At 36.7% G+C, this 20,290-nt stretch overlaps 1 protein-coding gene across 1 annotated transcript; it reads left to right on the top strand.

Moving 5' to 3' along the window:
- The first annotated feature begins 385 nt into the window (after positions 1–385).
- CTSE (cathepsin E) lies at positions 386–12,374 on the top strand. Its single transcript, XM_014054159.2, has 9 exons — positions 386–485; positions 1,349–1,505; positions 3,326–3,443; positions 4,741–4,859; positions 5,657–5,856; positions 6,343–6,465; positions 7,772–7,913; positions 8,790–8,888; positions 11,619–12,374. The coding sequence occupies exons 1-9, from the start codon at positions 430–432 to the stop codon at positions 11,781–11,783; spliced, it is 1,179 nt and encodes a 392-aa protein (XP_013909634.2). The 5' UTR covers positions 386–429; the 3' UTR covers positions 11,784–12,374.
- Positions 12,375–20,290: the final 7,916 nt, after the last annotated feature.

The following is a 20,290-nucleotide window of genomic DNA, read 5'->3' as shown; positions in this document are numbered from 1 at the left end:
TAATATTCATCATCAAGACTCTTTAGCTAAGATCTGGGTCCTTTGAGCATGAACTGCATACTTCTCTCTGTCGATATACTTTTGAATGGGCTTCAGAATAAAAGGGTTATATTCAGACCCATAAAGATAAAGGAAGTTCTAAAGTAAGTCCTATAGAAAACACATTCTACTTTGTGATCACCTCCAATCAATTCCTCCAATCACTTCCTGCTTCACCATTAAAGAACTTTTTAATCTCTGATCACTGGAAAGGGGAACATGTGCAATGACTAATTTCTTTTCTAAAAGTGCCATATTGACATTAAGTGGTGTGGCTTTCACATTGTACATTTTCTCCTGGGATTTTATCTCAGTGACTGGGCTGATTAAGGACAAAACTTTCATTCAGTTCCTTCAAGTCAAGGAGAGCAGAAGTCCTTCACTGCCAGAATGAATTGGTTGATCTTTTTAACATTTTACATTTGGATGACCAGTGGATTGCAAAGGTAAGCACATTTCTTTTTCTTCTGCTTACTCCCGCTGCCCCCTGCCCCAATGTTTCCTATTGACCATTAGAAATTACAATTACAAAGCTGCAGTGGGCATAGCAGTCCCTTGAAACGTCTTTTATTTTCCTGCAATATCCGTACAGCACAGTTTCAGTATTAGAGCATAAACACATCAGTAATGTTTTGTGAATAATCTGTAATGCATTTAGATAAATGTGAACAAATTAATTGTTGGAACGGGAGGGCCCCCAAAACAACTATGACAGTGGTGGGTTGCCAATTTTTTTACTACTGGTTCGGGTGCACTCGTGTGCTTGTCCGAATGGGTATGCGGAGCTTCCAACCACTTCTACTACCAGTTCGCCTGATCTGGGCCGAACCGGGAGCAACCCACCTCTGAACTATGGGTATTATTTTACTCTCTTCAAAATATTATAAATCCATCCTGATGTACTGTACTTTCTGTTCCAAATTCCTGTATCCCCAAAACTACTGTTCATAAATATATTAAGGGTGAAGAATCATCGAGTTGCAAATAATCAAATATTGCAAGTGGGAGTCCCCTAATGGATAACACTGATTGCCAGATGAAAGATAAATCACAGGAGTTCTATTTGCTACGGTGATAGATTGGATTTATTTCAGAATTATGCAAAAGAGAGATTTGTTTTCAAGTATTGAATTTGATACATAATTACTTTCATGTGAAGCATAGGCAAAGTTTTCAGGTTATGAATAACCCATTACAATCCTAAACTTAGTGGAATTCCCATACTGCCTGTACTAGAATAAAATGCTTTCCAGATTTTCTTATTTCTGTTAATCAGTATTAAGCATATAGCTCCTTCTCTCCTCTCCAGAGTTACCCTGAAAAGACACCGATCTTTGCGGCAAATATTGAGGGAACGTGGTCAATTGACTCAGTTTTGGAAGAAATATAAGATAGACATGATACAGTACACCCAAGACTGCTCAGTATTTAAAGAAACCAATGAACCTCTCTTTAACTATTTTGATGTAAGTTAAAGCCAAAGCATGAATGAGACTGGGTTGGGGGGGGGATGTGTTAGCTACAAAGAAGACAAATGTCACCAGTTTTTTCAATGACAAAATTTAATTTTATTAAACTCTCACCCTGTACTCACACAGTGGTGGGCTCCAAAATTTTTTTTACTGGTTCTGTGGGTGTGGCTTGGTGGACCTGGTATGGCTTGGTGGGCTTGGTTTTGTGGGCGTGGTAGGGGAAGGATATAGCAAAATCCCCATTCCCTCTCCACCCTACCAACCTGCTTTCCAGCTCTATTCCCCTGTTCAGGGCAACAAAAGAAGATCATCTGGGAAGCTGGGAAGCAGCGGGAACAGAGCCAGCCTATTAGCCAGTTCTCCAAACTACTCCAAATTTCCACTACTGATTCTCCAGAACTTGTCAGAACTGGCTGAATACCATCTCTGAACACAGTTTATAGAAATCCAGGAGTTTATTATATATCATGAGGCCATCGAGGAAGGAATTGTTCAACGAACTCAATTTAGTTTATACATATGCATTATAAAAATTCATCATTTCTATGTTTTATTGGTATGAGACATTATGATCTGGAGAAAAAATATAATTACCTTAAAGAGTTGTAAACATGGGCTCTGTCTCTATATTTATGTGCTCCAATGCATTGCATTGCTTTGTAACTGTGCTAAAGTCCAGAGCCAAGGCCATGGATGTATACAACTCTCTGCCAAGAGAAAAAGAAAATATATTGCCCGATCTTTCTCCTTTACTCATCAGATGTTTCAGTAGTATCAAAGTTTTCACTGGAAGCTGAAGAGGACTGTGAAATATTTGGCTACATTTGCAAACATAAAAGTTGAATATAAGTGCAAACTGGCAATTTAGCACTTCTACAAACAAGAAATAAACTGCCACCTATGTCATACTCCATCACCTCCTGATATTCTTTTATGTTAGTCAACTCTGAAAGTGGGTTTAAAAGAAAATTAGGGTGTAATACAAGCACAGACATCCACCCTAAGTATTAAATGTGTCAAAAAAAACTTGCAGAGTCTGCCTCAAAATCTACTGGAGAATTATAACCAAGCTCAATGTACTTTAGCCTAACTAAATTGGTTGCTGTGATGATGGGAAAATTTGTAAATAAGTTGAATTGGTCTGACATAATTACCCTCCCTGCAAGTCTTAACATGCAAAGTTCTGAAAAACAGCAGGTATGAACAATGTGGAAGGGTAGGACCAGGCTTGCTTGCAAATTCATGCCCTATTACTTCTCACCTTTTCAGATGTGTTTGAATGCCTGCAGAGTGTTTATATCTACAACAGAAAACTTTTTTTTTAATTGTACACATATCTGAATTCTCCCTTTCTGCTGCATGCTTATGGTGGAAAGGCCGAAGAATGAGCCAACTTTTTTCTTTCTAATAAACCACTCTTTTTTTCTTCTTCTTCCATATTTCAGATTTATATAATAGTCTTGTTCCTCAAACAAGATTACATCCAGGAGCAAACTGATAGGAAAACAGAAGACACTTTACCTGGGAAAATAAACACATGTTTTTATCAAGAAAATGTTGCAATTAAAATACTAGGGGTGAAAATTAAAAAATGAAGGTGTAAAATTGGATTATGAGCAAGGCCCCTCCCAAAAAGCTAGAATTAAAATCCTATTTAAGCTCTTGATTCATTTATGCAAACATCTAGGCATGATTGGACAAGACTGCATTTGACAAAATTCCCCTCAGGTTTTGGAGAAGGTTTCCAGCTTTATGTGCTTCTCCAACCTAATATATGGAGTAGAAACACTTCTTCGTTTTCCTGTTTTTGGCAGGTGGAATACTTTGGACAGATCTCCATTGGAAACCCTCCACAGAATTTTACTATACTCTTTGACACTGGTTCTTCCAACCTCTGGGTACCATCTATTTATTGTGTCAGCAAGGCTTGTGGTGAGTATTGGTCAAGTGGAAAGGAAGGCATGGCTTTAAATACATCACCTTGATGTTTGCTCCATTTAAAGGGATAAACATTAATAAAACTTATAGAGAGGCTTGTTGGGTTTCTTAGATGCCAAACATTGATTTACACATGGCAGAAACCTTATGAAAATTATTTTAAATTATGCTGAACGCTGTGTTAACACTATGGAAACTGTTAACATTTGTTATGTTAGAGGTACCGATGCTTATAGAACTAACATTATTCAGATCAGTAAATGTTGTTCATGCTGCCAATAAGTCCAAATGTATAGCAATGTATTGTCATTGATAAATTGATAAACAATTGCACACATCAATCATTGCATAGCACATTTGCTATGTTCAACAGTGGAAATTCAGTTATTGAGTAGATTTTTAATACAATGGCCATTCTGTTGTACTTGTAGTATGCTGTAATATCCCTAACATTTTGTCTGCAAAACAGAAGCCAAATCTTGCCATTTACAGTGATAAATGCTAAAATAAGATTTCATTCAGGAGAAAAAAGAGCTTTCGTCAAGTGCCAGGGAGATCCAGGCAGTTGTGTATAAAGATTTATTGCAAGCTTAAGCTCGCTACAAGAATCTGAACCACTAATGATTGAAGCAATTTGGCAGTAGATAAGGAATTGATGGTGGGCTGGACTTAGGTCTCTTGTGGGCGTGAAGGGACTCATGACTGATGATGCCTTTGATCCTCCCTTGGGCTCAGCCTGGTCATCTCCTACAGTTTTGATATGAAGACAGAAGGGCCTATCTGTAAAGTAATTGGGCAAATAAAGGCTTGTAATAATGTAGTAGCACAATACTAAGTATGTTTATTCAGAAGCTTCACCATAAAAGATAAAACAGCATGAATGGCAACTTAAGGTAGATGTCCCTTGCATACTTTTTTGTAAGTATTCTCTATTTACAACTTATTTTTGAGAAAATATACGTGTGAAATATGACTATATGCATATGGAGTTTTTGTATAACTTAGATTAGCATAGTCAACAGTCATCAGTATATTTTCATTACTGGATCATTGGCAACTCTTGTGTGCGAAATGACCATCTTGTACTGAAGCTACAAGCAGGACATTCATATTGCTTTGTTTTAAAGACTTTATTTTCAATAGAGGCCGTTAACTGTATACAGCTGTGTGGATTCATAAGGTGGTAATCTTGTATATATTGTACTTGAATAAATATGCAAAGGGCTGGACTGAAAAATCCATAGGCCACAGATACGAGCATTGAGATTTCTTTTATTTTTTTTAATTACAGTTGAACACTCCAGATTTCACCCATCACAGTCCAGCACCTACACTGAAGTGGGTACTTCTTTTTCCATTCACTATGGCACTGGTAGCTTGACAGGAATAATTGGAATGGATCAAGTGACTGTAAGTGAAAGATGCTATTCACTTAAAAAGAATATGATGCTTTCTCATTTAACCAATTATACTCTGATACAGTAAGGCATTATCCAGCTTGTAGAGGCTACAGTATCTGAATTTTCAACTGAGTTCCAAAGCACAGTTCTTTACAGTGTCAAATGTCCTTTCAGGGAAAATGAGTAGCACATTACAAGAATGAACCATAAGATATTTTTGGTGGCATGTCACCAAGGAACCATGTAATAAATTATCATCATTAGGCTTTGTTTTTATTTTCTATGTGAGTGCATATGATTTATTAGGAGAATACTGATGAAATATACCTTCTAGAGTATTTGAGCAACTGTACTTTCTTTTCCCTTTTTTTCCTCCTGTGGTCTTCCAAGCCCCAGAGGGGCTTTGCCCCAATGACTTGGTGCAGATTTTAAAGATATGCATGGAGCTGCAGGGGAAACCTGTCCCTATTCCATCATGGACTCTTTAGTCCTTGTGTGTTCCTCCTTTTTTTAGAAGCATTTCTCAACATGAGTGTTGTTTTCTGCAAGTTTTAAGATAGATGATATGAAATTCAACCTGACTTTGAATGATAATATGCTGGGTCAGATGTGGTGCAGTTTATTCAAAATAGCATTTTAGCTGCCCAAAATCTTCATGATGAAACACCAATTCAGGAATGAAGGGAGGGAAGGAAGGAAGGACAGAAGGCTTTCTCTTTTATAAAAGAATTACATGGCCCATTACTATGGTATGACTAGTTTCTTGCCACAGATTAAAATTCATATCTGGGATTTCTATTTTTTTAGGTTGAAGGACTCACCATAGTAAATCAACAGTTTGCAGAAAGTGTCTCTGAACCTGGTAACACCTTTTTGGATTCAGAATTTGATGGGATACTTGGTCTGGCCTATCCATCCTTGGCTGTGGATGGTGTGACCCCTGTATTTGATAATATGATGGCTCAAAACCTGGTGGATTTACCAATATTCTCAGTTTACATGAACAGGTAATGTATAAAAAGGTGACTCTTCCTCCCAATACTGTAAAAAGTTTGCCATCCAGACTAGCACCTGCTTTTTTTGAAATCATTAAAAGCCAATACCAATGGCTTCCTTTGGCTATTAAAAAAACATTTCTGTAGCAGGAAAAGGGAGGCTTTTCTCTTTCCCTATAAATTAGTGAACATCTTACTTCTGGAACCAGATTCCATTATTTTTATTTAGTATTGGAAAGAATAATTGGTTATATCTGTGTACTTTACTTTCTCAGACTCAGTCAATATTCCATTCATCGTTGTGCCCAATGTACGGGCATGATCCAGATACAGCCAGGGGGCTGACATGAGAAGTGTGGAAAATGTGGAGCATTAGAAAATGTGGGGCATCAATTATGTTCTTCAGGTTTAGAATTTTGAAAGTATGACTATGTAATAGAAAAAAACACAAAGCAAAGGCTCATGCTCAATTCAATTATTTCTTCTTTCTCTCCTCAGAAACCCTTATTCTTCTGTTGGAGGGGAACTGATTTTTGGTGGCTATGATGAGGCCTATTTCAGTGGAAATCTGAACTGGATTCCAGTCACTAAGCAGGGATATTGGCAGATCCAACTGGATAAGTACATATCTTATTTGGAAGTAAGGGGGGATTCTCGGAGATAATAGCTACTTTTCTATCTCTGATAAATGCTAGAATTCAGGGTAATTGCACATTTAGGACTCAGACTTGCCAATCTTTACAGAAGCACCACATCTGCATCATAAATCTCCAGCCTTTTACTGTTACAATGAGCTGCAATCATCTTTTAACTATTTGGCTGGATGTGCTATATATTTATCCTTTGAGTTAGACAGTTTTCACTACTTTAAAAACCAGGAAGGTGATTTAGGTGATTATATATATTAATTACATCATTGTCTGCAACAGATGTCTTTACAACAATATTTGCCAATTCTCGAAATGCTGTAAATAATTCTATCCCTCCATCTAAATCTTTTTATATTGAAAAGCAAAGTAACAATGCTTTAAATGTTGTCGAAGTTTCTACAGTTTGTAAAATCCCAAGTTATGCTGAGGTTTCAGAAAGTCTTCAAATTTAATTGCTGTCTTTATGGAGGGATTCCTGCTTCATTCCAAAAAGTTACAGAATCTAAAACACCAAGACTTCCCCTATTTACTGAGCTTTGCTTCCTTGATACCAAAATTCCTAGGAAAGTTTGAAATCAGAAACCATAAATTCTAAACTTTCAGTGTCTATGGAATGCCTGAACTATATCAAATGTGCAAGATAACTCTTGTTATTGAGAATGAAGAAGTATTTGCTTTTAAACTAGGCTCATGAAAGTAGTAAGACTGCAAATTTCCAGACAATTAGATAATAATTTAGTACTAGATTTACTATATTAAATATAGCATTTTCTGCATCTTGTTGTGATTTTTGCAAACAGAATAAGGTCACTCTAGACTATCCGTATGTCAAGAGAAAAAAGGAGATTCCTGCAGGACCATTATAGTCACAGGTAGAGGCAAACAAAACAACTTTGTGATATGCCAAATTCCAAGTGTGCTCTTGGAATAAGCTTGAACTGATTCCAAGCAATCAGTTTTTAATTACTCTTAGCTAAGCAAGAGTATTAATTACTCTAAGCTAAGCTCACTATTGTCCCCATTTTAGGAGACGTACATTGTACAACCAGAAATATTGTTCATTTAAAATATTCTAATATCCATCACCACATATCTCCGCATAGATCTTTGCAAAGAGGAATCAGTAATGAAGTGATAGACATTAAACAAATATTAAAAAAACCAGTGTCAGGATCAAAGTCAACCTATAATCATGCTGGGAGAAGAGGTACCACTATAAATATTTTGGAGAGGCATTACCACCAATAACCTCAAATTTATTTCCATCTTCTCTTCAGTATCCAGGTTGGTGGGAATATTGCATTCTGTGCAGATGGATGTCAGGCTATAGTGGATACAGGAACATCTCTCATCACAGGCCCTTCTAAAGACATAAAGCAAATGCAAAAATTAATCGGGGCACAAGCTATGGATGATGAGGTAAGTCCCAGCTTGGAAATCAGTAACAGAATCCTAATCCTTGTGCTAAATCTAGGATAAATTTAAATCTAAAATTATCTCTTTACGAACCTAGTTTATTCTTTCATTTTCTCTTTTTGTTTCTTTCAATTTCATTATGTTCTAGTTCTTTGAACTTTAAAGAAAATTTACACTGCCATTTTGCAAAAGGTGAAGCAGATCCTTTAAAAAGATGGCTTAGGAGAAGCAGTGGATTTAGGCCAAGTCTTATCCTGATTTAGCTTCTGAAGCATCTGTCTTTTTGCCCAACATTGTATAACTTTTAAGCGTGGCTTGGCAGCCCATTAGGTGCCTCATAGATATTCTGAGAGGAAGACCCTCTAAGGCAATTGGTGGGTGCTACCCAGAGAGTGAGAAATGGGGCTATAGCTGTGGAGCAAAAAAGTGTGGGAGGCAGGCAGTGTATGGAGCAAGGGGTTTGGGGAGTTAGCCCTGGATCCTTCTCTCGCCTCAAGCTATCAGCCTTTAATTACTCTCTGTATTAATATATTGTGTGTTTGCATATTAAACACGGCAAACTTCAGAACAATTTCCTTAAATAAAAAAAACAGCATTTGATGGGAGATAGATTGAACAAGACAGAAGTAAAGGTAAAAAGGGACACCTAATTCTTATCGCATCTTATCTGTTTTTGGGTTGAAACCTTGCTCAATGTTTTAGCATACTTGAAGACATCAGTTCACATATGTGTGTAATATCTTATGAGGGAAGCATAATTAAAAAGAAAAAGATTGGAGTGCAAAATAGATACTGTCCATCTTCTTAGCTAGGGTTGTTTATTTTTTAAATTGAAATATTGGGTGTTCATTATTGCAAAGATATACCAATTATTTACAGTATGCTGTGGAATGCAACAATCTCAATGTGATGCCTCTTGTCACTTTCACAATCAATGGAAACGCTTATCCTCTTACTCCAGAGGCTTACACTGTCATGGTAAGTGCTGCCACTCATTTCCTCCTGTACAGCATAGCAGAACATGTGTCATTCTTGGGAAAGAATGGGTTATTATCTGTAACTTTGTATTGGGACATGGGGAAAGAACATTGATGTGTTAGTAAGAGCTTCCTATTCAGATGCTCAGTTGCTTTTTTACTGCTGAGATTCAGAAAAGACAAGTTAAAAAAGGACAAAGTAGACTTTTTGAGGTTGCACTACATAGAAAGCAGAGGTGGTATTCAGCAGGTTCTGACGAGTTCTGGAGAACCGATAACGAAAATTTTGAGTAGTTCAGAGAACTGGCAAATACCACCTTTGACTGCCCCTGCCCCCATCTATTCTCTGCCTCCCAAGTCCCAGTTGATCAGGAGGAAGGGTGGAAATGGAAATTTTACAGTATCCTTCCCCTGTCACACCCACCAACACACACTCACCTAGCCATGCCACGCCCAGAGAACCAGTAGTAAAAAAAAATTAAAATTTTACCACTGTTAGTAAGGTTGCTTAATGAGAATTAGCTAGATATTTAATGCCTTTTAATCACCATTATAATAAATACAAAATAATGATACCAATAAAAAAGAGCGAGCTTGGGGTAGTGGTTAAGATACCAAGCTAGAAATTGGGGGACAATGGGTTCTAGTCTCACTTCAGGCATGAAAACTTGCTGGATTACTTTGGACCACGCACTCACTCACTCTCAACCCAATTCACTCATAGGGTTGTTCTTGGGAAGAAAATAGGCTATGTTTCCCCCTTGAATTGTTTATAAAAATGGGATATAAATAAAAATAATAAAACTAAAAATTGAGGAAATGACAGATTTCCCTAATTCCCTTCATTTACTGGGAAGGAATGAAGGGAGGGCAGAGGGAGAGAGAAAGGAAGGAAAGAAGGAATTGTGGCATATGTGTTTGGCAAGCTCTGTTGCTGTTTAAAAAGTATAGTGGGGAAAATAATATTTACCATAATGACTGTTTGTCCATAAGGGCGGGGGGATTCGCATTTTTACTACATCAAAATCTTTATTAATTTTGTGGCTAACCTATAAATTAAGGTGTAACAAAAAATAAGTAAAAGCTTACTTGATCTTTATACGTCAATTTACAGAGTAAGAGAACATTTAAGGAGCAGTTCTCCAAGCCTCCACCTCTATTCTAGCCTTATTAAATAAATAACGATGATATAAAAAGATGCACAGTCTTTGAATTTTCCAGGCATCTCAATAAATTGAAGCTAATCCAAAAGATTAGATCAGGTGATTTAGCTGTGAAGTCTAATAGCTTCATTTTAACAATTATTTCTAATCCTTTATCTATAATAGTTATACATTTAGCATTGACAAATCCGGGGTCTTTTTTCTCCTCTTCTTTTTTTGCAACACATTTTCTACTTGGGAAAGGAGATGATCCCTTCCACCACAATAAAGCATTCTACTTCCTCTTGCCAGCATCTTAATCACTATTAGAAGTCATATATAAAAAGATAATAAAGAATATATTCATTCCAAAACATAATATAACACTGACTTGGAGGCATCTATATACTGTATAAGCTTACATATACCTTTCAGACTTTACTTCTTTGTTATGGTAGGGAGCTATTTTAAATGATAGTGCTAATGTCATAAATTATAGATTTGACAGCCTACTACAAGCCTGTCTTGTCATACCAACACAAGAATCCTTTGAAGATGGCAGTGCAGAAACTCTACTTCTTTTCTATTTGAATTCTTTGAGATGCAGGGCTATAGATCAGCCCATGAAAGGAGAAAGGGAAATGAATAGGAAGGATCTGTAATATTCAGATACGAGAAAATGGCTAAATGGAAGGTACCAGTGGAAACAAACATTGAGAAAGTTAAAGAGAGAAATAGAAAAGTGCAGAAAGAAATTAACAAGGGAAGAAAAAGGTAGTGGCTTCTGACTTTTCAGTGTAGTAGCATGCCAAAAAAAAAAAAAAAAATTACAGCCCCAACTTTTTGCTATACATTTCTATATATATCAAGCCATTTCTGTAACAACAAAATAATTCTAATCGTCAAAATCTAAAAATAGGGTTTCAATTTTTTTCCAGTTTCAAATACAAAATCCAGAACTGGTTTCCAAATGGAAATAAAACTTGATAAGTTCTTTTCTTTAATTAAAACAGTTGCTTTTACCTTCTCTGCCCACTCCATCACCTTTACCATCCATTCTTCCATTATGGAAATCAGTGTGACATTCCATCTTGGGCATATAAAATTCAATATATATAATAGAAAAGTTCCAAATTTTCTTTCAAGCTCTTTGTACAGCATGAATACACTCTTCTTTAATATGGCACTTTCAAAATATTGGATTAGTGCTGCTATTATTTTTATTTTAAATTTACAGACTAAGAAACCTGTTATTACATGTTTCACATCCAGGCTAGAAATGCCATAATTGCTTCGTGTGTGCAAATCACAATTAGAATTTTTTAAATTTATGCTAAAAAGCAATTGGCTCAATGTCCAGTCATTGCCTTCTTCCTTCTACATCAGTTCTTAGTTGTGCTTGGTAGTTCTACAATAATCTTTCCCAACAAAATCATCGTCCAGATATAAGGACTTCAACTTCTAGCATTTAAATTCCTGCATTTAAAACTGCCTTTGAGTGTGTGTAAATGTTGGCATACAAATCTGAATATGATTTGTCGTAATTCAATATTAATTGCTTTTAAACCTATATATCCTCTTTCCCCTAGGTCAATAGTGATGGGATAAACCTGTGCACCAGCGGCTTCCAAGGTTTAGATATAGAATCTGCAACTGATCCACTCTGGATTCTGGGAGATGTTTTTATTGGCCAGTACTACTCTGTCTTTGATCGGGGAAATAACAGAGTGGGGTTGGCTCCAGTTGTCTCCTAAGAGGCTTAGAGAGTAAAGGAATGACAGTCTATTCCTTTTCTTATCTTCTTTTGAGCAGCAAAATCAAGTTTCCTATCTCTTTTTTTGTTTCCAACGTGAAATACAATCAAGATTATGGCTTTTATCTATAATCACAAATTCCTTGAGATCCCCTGGAGAAGAGCTGTTTAGATGTGTCAGTTCTCAGTATACAGATATGTGTTGATTTTATCTTCTCTCATCAAGTAAATTAGATTAAATAAATCCTGAATACTTCAAACTCAAAACACTGTGTCAATCTCAGGCTGGGCTAAGCATGATTTATTGAATAAGTGCACAGGACTGAGTTGATCCACCATGTTAACTTATATATCAAACTTTATAAACTACATGGTTGGTTTACATAATATTCTTATCTACACTAATCAAAATGCATTTTGACTGAATATCTTGTGTGAATCTAGTCTGATTTGTAAGATTTGTTCTTTGTAAAATAAAACAGAACTGCATCTTGCAAAAGTATTTAACATAAATGATTTAAGTAAATAGATGAATAACTAATATTTCTTAAACAGCAAAAACTTTTAATAAAAATATTTTTGTACTCCTAAAGCAATACATTGTGTGATAAATAATACCTCTGTGTGATTTTCTGAAATGAAAGAATCAAGAAGCACTGAATAATGCATCAACATTCTAAATACATCAACTTTCTCATTAAGCAGATGTGGGCAGATTAATATCCCAGGGCCAGATGTTACTCTGCACCTTTTTTGACGATCTCAGAGCTTCCCAAGACCACAACTATGAATACTGAGTGACATTTTTTTGCTATCTTCAGCAAAAAATCTTCTGCTCTTGATTACATGTCCCTAACTCTTTATACCAATTCATACTGAAGATTCATAGGTATCTACTGCAGTTCTCCTCCTAGAGAATGTTAAATGTGGTCCCCCCACCCAAATGTAGTTCCGTCTATCCTAAAGGATAATATTATGTCTCCCCCCCCTTTGTGTATGTGCGCACGCACATGTTTGTGTATATGTGTGCAGTGGAATTTGACTTTAAGGAGGCAGTAAAAATGAAGATGTTATCTATGGACCTTTTGGTACTCATTCAGATTCTTTACTGATCTTGATAAGCTCATTAAACCACATTCTGTCTGGGAGTTCTCAGACAAATTGTCATACTAGATAGAAGATAAGATGGGGAAGGGGAAATCCAAGAAAGGGGAAATACAGAGCTACCATTATACTCAGAGCAATATATACTGTACATATGGTAGCAAAGTGCAGAATTTAAGAAGGCCAGCTACAAACATAATCTTCCTTGACATGAAGAACACTATAAAAATATACCTATTATTGCTATAGCAATAATAAAAGCGTGTGTTCCACCATATCAAACAGGTTGCTGGGTGGGACAGGGCAGGGCGAGAGAAAGAGTTCAAATAATGTACCTTTCACACCAACACCCAGCATTTACTTACGGAGACAGCCACTGCTTTCTGATATGGTGATTCTTTACACAATCTTTTTAGATAGGCAAAAGTGAATAAAGACATCACCCATGATTATAAATAGCATTTATTTTTTTAATCTATAAAGGAATCGCTTTCGGCAAAAACTCATTCAGAAATGATGAAAAAACAAGAATTGCAGATTTATAAACTTTTTTCCTATATTGGTAAAAAGATGCTGATTACTCCTCACAAAACAGTATTTTTCCTTGAAACTTAAGGAGGGCTCCAATTTGTTATATGTAGCAGTTTTTCCTTTAAGCCAGAGTTTACATATAATACTAATAAATTTATTTTAGGATACATTAAAAAGAAAACAAAGCAACATATTATAGATCTTTAAAATCAACAACAGAAGTGCCTTAATGATCAGTCTGATGACATAAAGTATGGTATGCCAGTAGGATTTTAAAAATGTATGCCATAATCTTGCAATGTGCATGTGTAACATTATTGAATAACATAGGATTTGTCTATAGATCTCATGATACCTGGACTGGTGGACTGCTTGGAAACCTTGTCCCTCTTGTCTGTCCTCAATTTGATCACTTCCATATAATGGTCACTCTACCTAACATGACTGAAAGGATCATTCTAGGATTAGTGACTTGAAAGATACCCATTTTTTTTCTCCTTTACTTCACCATGCATACAAGCTCATAAACAAAAGTGCCAGTCAAGAAGAATCACGGCTTCTTTTGCTCTAGTGCCTTTCCATTTTCCTTGAGTGTCTAGGTATTTTGTGTGCTGAGTTGATACATAATCATTGTTTTCTGTTGCTGATTGTGTCTATTTTACCATTGTCAGTTATGAAACCATGTGTTTTAATTTTTTAAAAAAATGTTTGTAACTGTTTACTTGAGACGTCTACTCACCAATGCAGTACTGGAAGAACACAGAATTTATAGGTGAAGACAAATAACAAAATTAAATTTTGTAATTTTGTAATGATAGCAGTGTTCCAATACCTTAGAGGGTTGCCACAAAGAAGAGGGAGTCATACTATTTTCCAAGGCACCTGAGGGTAGAACAAGAAGCAATGGGTGGAAACTAATTAAGGAGAGAAGCAACTTAGAACTGAGGAGAAGTTTCCTGACAGTTAGAACAATTAATCAGTGGAACAACTAGCTTCCAGAAGCTGTGAATCCCCTAAAACTGGAAGTCTTTAAGAAGATGTTGGATAGCCATTTGTCTGAAACGGTGTAGGGTTTCCTGCAGAGGGCTGGACTAGAAGATCTCCAAGGTCCCTTCCAACTCTGCTATTGTATTATATTGTATTAATTAGTTTGCCAATGGTACATTGCTTTTAGAAGTGGAAATCACTCGCATGAGCAATGAAATATTCAGGAGAGGTGGATGCAGAGTCCTTTACTACATCTCAGAGGATTTTTTAGTGTACTTGTCCAATGTGCTGTATCAACATTTGAAAAGATAAAATGTTCTGGCTCATCAAGTTTTTATTAAGAGGTGGAACTGCCTTCCACTCTGTTGGGCTATAAAATACAGGTAAATGCCTTTGTTCTGACCCAGGCTTCCCAAGAGCATGAAGCAAATTCCTGGCCATGACAATAACCCCTTTTATTAATTTACTGTGAGTTCTGCTCATTCATATTCAGCAAAGTCTTTCCAGGGAGGATTTACAGTCACAGACCTTATCTGGCTGGGAAAGCTGCCAGGCTGATATCTGAAAAACTTGGCAAGGAGTCTCGGAGAGTCATGCCAATTAAGCAAAATCCACTCCCCTTTTGTTCCTCTTTTATTTCCTCTGGGAAGGGCCAGTCATTGTTCACCTGTGGCCTTACTCCCAAGTCGACCCTTGTTTTTTAGCTGTTCCCTTCGTCTGGCAACTCTGCGCATGTGCACATTGGGAGCAGGCTCCAGCTGTTCGTCTGCCTCACTGATGTCTGACTCTGAAGGCATCTGATAACTGGCATAGGTCTCTGGCTCCCTCTCTGCCTCCGGCACAGAGTCCTCATCAGAGCCTTCTCCAGACTCCAGAACTTGCCCATGTTCCTACCCAACCTGCTCACTGTCCAAATCTGCTGCCAGCTCCGCTGGCCACTAGCGGACCACAACAGCCTTTGAGTATTTGTATTTCATTACGTACCATGCAGAATGAAGAATCATCACTGCCTTTTATCTAAAACAATCCTTTCCCAAGTTTGTGCCTTCAAACACTTTGGTTGGAGGATTCTAGAAATTGTACTCTGCCACATACAGAGACCACCAGACTAGAGAAGAAGGGCCTGGATATGAGTCACAAAATCTTGGCAGAAAAAGATATGAGAACAATGCCACCAAACAGGATGCTTGCCAAGTGAAAAGAAAATTTAGTAAATTTCATTTGCATCTATCCTATCTATACTGCAGGTTGGTATTATAACACATGTTCTAAAATAATATGCTGTACATTCTTTCACATTTCATTAAGGTAATGAGCATTTTTCCAAATGGAAGCGTATACAGTTCTTCAGGAGGAACACAAATTTTTCAAATTAACTTACTAGATAGGATGAAATGTTATGAAGGAAAAACTGAAAGAAACACAACTTTTTTCTTTTTTATGGCTGTTCAACACCCATCATAAACTCTGTTGCTGCAATGAATTACTCATTACAGTTGACCTTAGGCAAGATCATCAGATCAGCAAATTATAATGAAACATGTGATTTCAGTCGCAAAACTGATTTATATTATTTTAAAAGTCACACATGATGTTCTTGGAGTTTGTAAAACAACAATTTTAAGGATGTTTTGCATGTTTAAATTTCATGTAATGTCAAAAAGTCTGTACATAACAGAGTCCCATTCCAGAGGCTCAATAGATCTCTTGTTCCAACAGGTTCACAAGTAGGATTGGTAAACCAACTGCATTTAATTTCTCATTTTATCTTACTAAGTTGACACAGGTTGGTCATTTTATACACTGCCCCTAATTGTACAAATAATAAAAATGTGATACAAATATAATAACCAAATGAATAAATAATATCACAGTATTTTAAGGACATAGGGATTCTAGACAAAATCATGATGTCATCAGGCATAAAACTCAGCTCAAAGAAAAATAATTTTGCAGTCCACTTTAAGTTCCCAGATACAACAAACCAAATTAAGATTTCAAAATTATAAGTAAAAGGATAAAAATATTTATTTAAGAAATAATGCAAATTTTATATCAATCTTATGGTTTTTGAAAGACTGATTGCCTTACTCACTAGACCGTTATAATTTTTGTTATCATAGGATTCATATGTAAAAATGGTGCTTACTTTCTTAGTTCTTTTTGCATGGACTTATCATACATAGTTTAACAGCAAAGACAATGGTTTTCATCCATGTTAACCTACTAACAATTGGTGCAAAAAGCTTTTAGTTTTGATGGAAGACAATTTTAGGCAATCTCAAAGGCTGCAGTGCATCATGTTGCAGAACACACATTATATTTTTTCCCCAGGAACAGATTTTTAACATTGTTATTCCCTTTTATATTAATGTAACCTCTGTTTTTAAAATAAGAGATTGTGAGCTAGTAATCAGCAATGATCTGAGAAAAAATGTATTAGATTTTTTATCCCACCTTAGGTTACTTTATAAGTAACTCAAGGTGGTGAACCTACCTAATATGCCTTCCTCCTCCTCTTTTCCCCACAACAACAACCCTATATTAATCATACTTCCAAAACAATGAATTCTATGAGATAACTTGGAATGACAGAAAGCGACTGGCGGCTGGCCCAAGGTCATCCAGCCATCTTTCATGCTTTTCTATGTAACAAACAAGGAATACTACTTTTGTATATCTCCAGGAAATGTCAGTATTATAATCGGAAATTTGAAAAATTTGCTGGCAAAAGGCCCTAATACAAATGAATTGAAAATAATTTGGAAGTCTGGATGTGCAAGCCAAGTGAATTCATATTTCATATTTATTATCAGCTATATAAAAAACATATTGCTATTATATAAGATTCTCACCAAGGAAAAGTGATGAAATGTGCTGTGTGTGTGAGAGGGGAGGGGAGAGAAAGAGAGAGAGACAGAGAGCATTGAGAAAGGTTTTGATATGAAGACTATCATATCTAAACAGTAAATGTCTTGATAACTACTTGATGGCATTAGAAAGAAAGGTTTCCTAATTGCTTTTCTCTTATCTAGCAATTATCCCAATTTATGCAATCTAGATATTGTAGGACTGGCACAGTTGCCCTAACGTTTAAAATTATGAATGAAATCAAAATGAGCACACTGGATCAGGCCCATATTTGCATCCTTTTCCCCTCTTCAATCTTCTGCCATTATAATGAGAAAATCATCACCCTTCTCTATTAGTATATTTCCATATTGGAAATATTGTACTAACTGGATTCTTTCTAATCACTAAGTAATTCAGAGCCTACAATGCCATGGCAACAATGCAGAGAACTCTGGGTTTTCATAAGCTATTTTCACACAATATCTAATGTAGCTTGTATGTATGGTAGTCTACCATCTTATACCACCATAATCAGAACCATCTGTGTAGCAAGATTTATGGATAAGCATGGCGGGAAAACTAAGACAACTCGGCTCATTCATTCATTTGTTAGATGTACATTTCATCTTTCCTTCAAGAGGTCAAGGCAGGGCTTGTAGCACTTCCACCTCCAGATACCTTGATTACCTTCCTTCACCAGGAATAGATGTGGCACTTCCTGGAGCCAGATTTTTGACAAAAAAGCGTTGTCAAAGCAAAGATAAGATATGGGTGATGTTGCACTTTTGTTATCATTCCAAGGTGATCGCACACAAAATCATCCCCTTCCTTCCTTATTAAACAGTGAAACTTAATAGCACCTCTGTTATCTGCTGTTCGAATAATCATTTTATGATTTCAGCAGCAATACAGTGCTAAATGCACAGCTGAGTGGCTAGATTCACACAACATAATTAATCTTGTTTTAATCAATAAACCATAATTAAGCAAACATGAGGCCATATATAGGTAGTACTCAACCACAATTGAGCCCAACATTCCTGCTGTTAAGCGAGACATTTGTTAAGCGAGTTTTGCTCCATTTGACAGCCTTTCTTGCCACAGTTGTTAAGTGAATCATATGGTTATGATTCTAATCATAATGATGATACTAATATGGTTGTTTAATGAATCTGGCTTCCCCATTTATTTTGCTTTGTCAGAAGGTTGCAAAAGGGGATCACATGACCTTGGGACACAACAATGGTCATAAATATGAGTCAGTTTGCCAAGCATCTGACTTTTGATCATGTGATCATGGGGATGCTACAAAGTTGTTAAGTGTGAAAAACAGTCATAAAGTCACTTTTTTCAGTGCTGCAGTAGCTTTGAAGAGTCACTTAATGAACTGTTGTAAGTTGAGGACTAATGTACAAGTTAATAAGCATACAAACAAGATCAGGCATATACTGCATAATACTTGATGTGTTAGGGCTGATTGTAGTCCTGTTCAGTGCTGTCATTAAACTGGTGCATACATTTATTTAATCACATCAGTTGGCAAGTGTATCACACTAAGCTTTAAAATATATCTTTAGCAAAAGCAAGAATTTTTTTTTCCAAACTTCATTTTTTAAAATTAAAAATACAAACAATCCTGCAAATAAACACTGATTTAAACTACCAAAACAGGAAAAGAAAATTTGTGACCTACCAGATACTGTTGAATTATAACTCTAGGTTGTGTTCATATATAATCGGGTTAACAAGTATTTATTGAATAAATCACAATTAGCTGGGGTTTGCAACACGCTAAACTATTAAGCATAATTTATTTATCACAATGGCAGAGTTCATACAACATACTAAGCCCCAACATAAAGACTCTATTGTGTCTTAATCCAGTCTTAGTCTCCTGTAATACTGCTGTGCTGGCTGGAAATTTAGGGATATCAATTCAATTGAAACGCACTATGCTAATAAGTCTCTATGCTAATAATTTGTGTAAAACAATATTTTTATTGCCCAATCTGTTTATGAAATTATGGAAGTTAAAACTACAACCAATAGGTAAAAACTATATGCCAAATAAGGTTTTCCTTACTATATTTTGGCAGCTCCAAATGAAACTACAGAACAGTTGAGTAAAATTCTACCTTTACCCTAATCTACTCTAGGGAACATAGGTAATTCTCTTCCTCTCTTGCTCCCTCTCAATTAAATACCTGGGACTCTAGAAACTGAGCCAAACTGATCGCCCATCAAGGTCTGTAGCTCACTTGGCATCTGAATTACACTCCTGTTCTCATTGCAGCACATGACCTCTCTATGCTTGGATTTGTATGACGCATGCAAGCAGAAAGCAGAAACTACATTTTAACCCCCTTATTTTAGGCTGTGATTGCATTTCAAAATATCCCTTTTGAAATTTATTATCCATAATAAATTAACTCTGGAGAGTTAACCATGAGTAATTAACAAGCACATCGGATCTCCTAAAAATAGAAAATCAGAAAACAGACGGCTAGGGGGAAGGCTGCCTTCTGGATGGGGTCGACTCCCAGCATTTGTTTGGAAATTAAATCGGGCACCTCGGGCAGCAAATGGGTGAGCGAAGGCATATCCTTTGCATGGGGACTTCTTAAAGAATTTGAACAGCGCTGCCAACTCTTTTCCGCCCTCCTCCGCGGTTTAAAGGGGAAAAAAACCCCAAGTGCAGCGAGACTGTCCCCCGACTGAGAGTTCCCAAGCGCCCGCAGCAGCGAAGTCGCAAAGGTCGGGCTTTGCTTTGGCTCCGTCCCCGAGAGTTGCAGCCTCACGGACCAGCAGAGATTCCCTTAGGGGACAGTGCTACTTTCGACCACCGGAGTTTCTAATCCGACTTCCCCAACAGGAGATCTCCACATAAACAAGTTTACGAGCCGTTTGCCAAAACTTCACTTCCTCTTCTTTCTGCACGCTGTAAAAATCTGCAAGCTAAACTCTTTACAGCCTCGTCATCGGTGGGCGGTCTTTTGAGTCACCCTCCCACTCTATTCTTGGGGACGGGGGGGG

The sequence above is a fragment of the Thamnophis sirtalis genome, unplaced genomic scaffold, assembly GCF_051295495.1.
Source record: "Thamnophis sirtalis isolate CommonGarterSnake01/CBP01778 unplaced genomic scaffold, rThaSir2_p1.2 scaffold_7, whole genome shotgun sequence".
Taxonomy (NCBI): Eukaryota; Metazoa; Chordata; class Lepidosauria; order Squamata; family Natricidae; genus Thamnophis; species Thamnophis sirtalis.
Note: the sequence above shows the minus strand (reverse complement) of the source record. Positions and strands in the feature narration are given on the sequence as shown.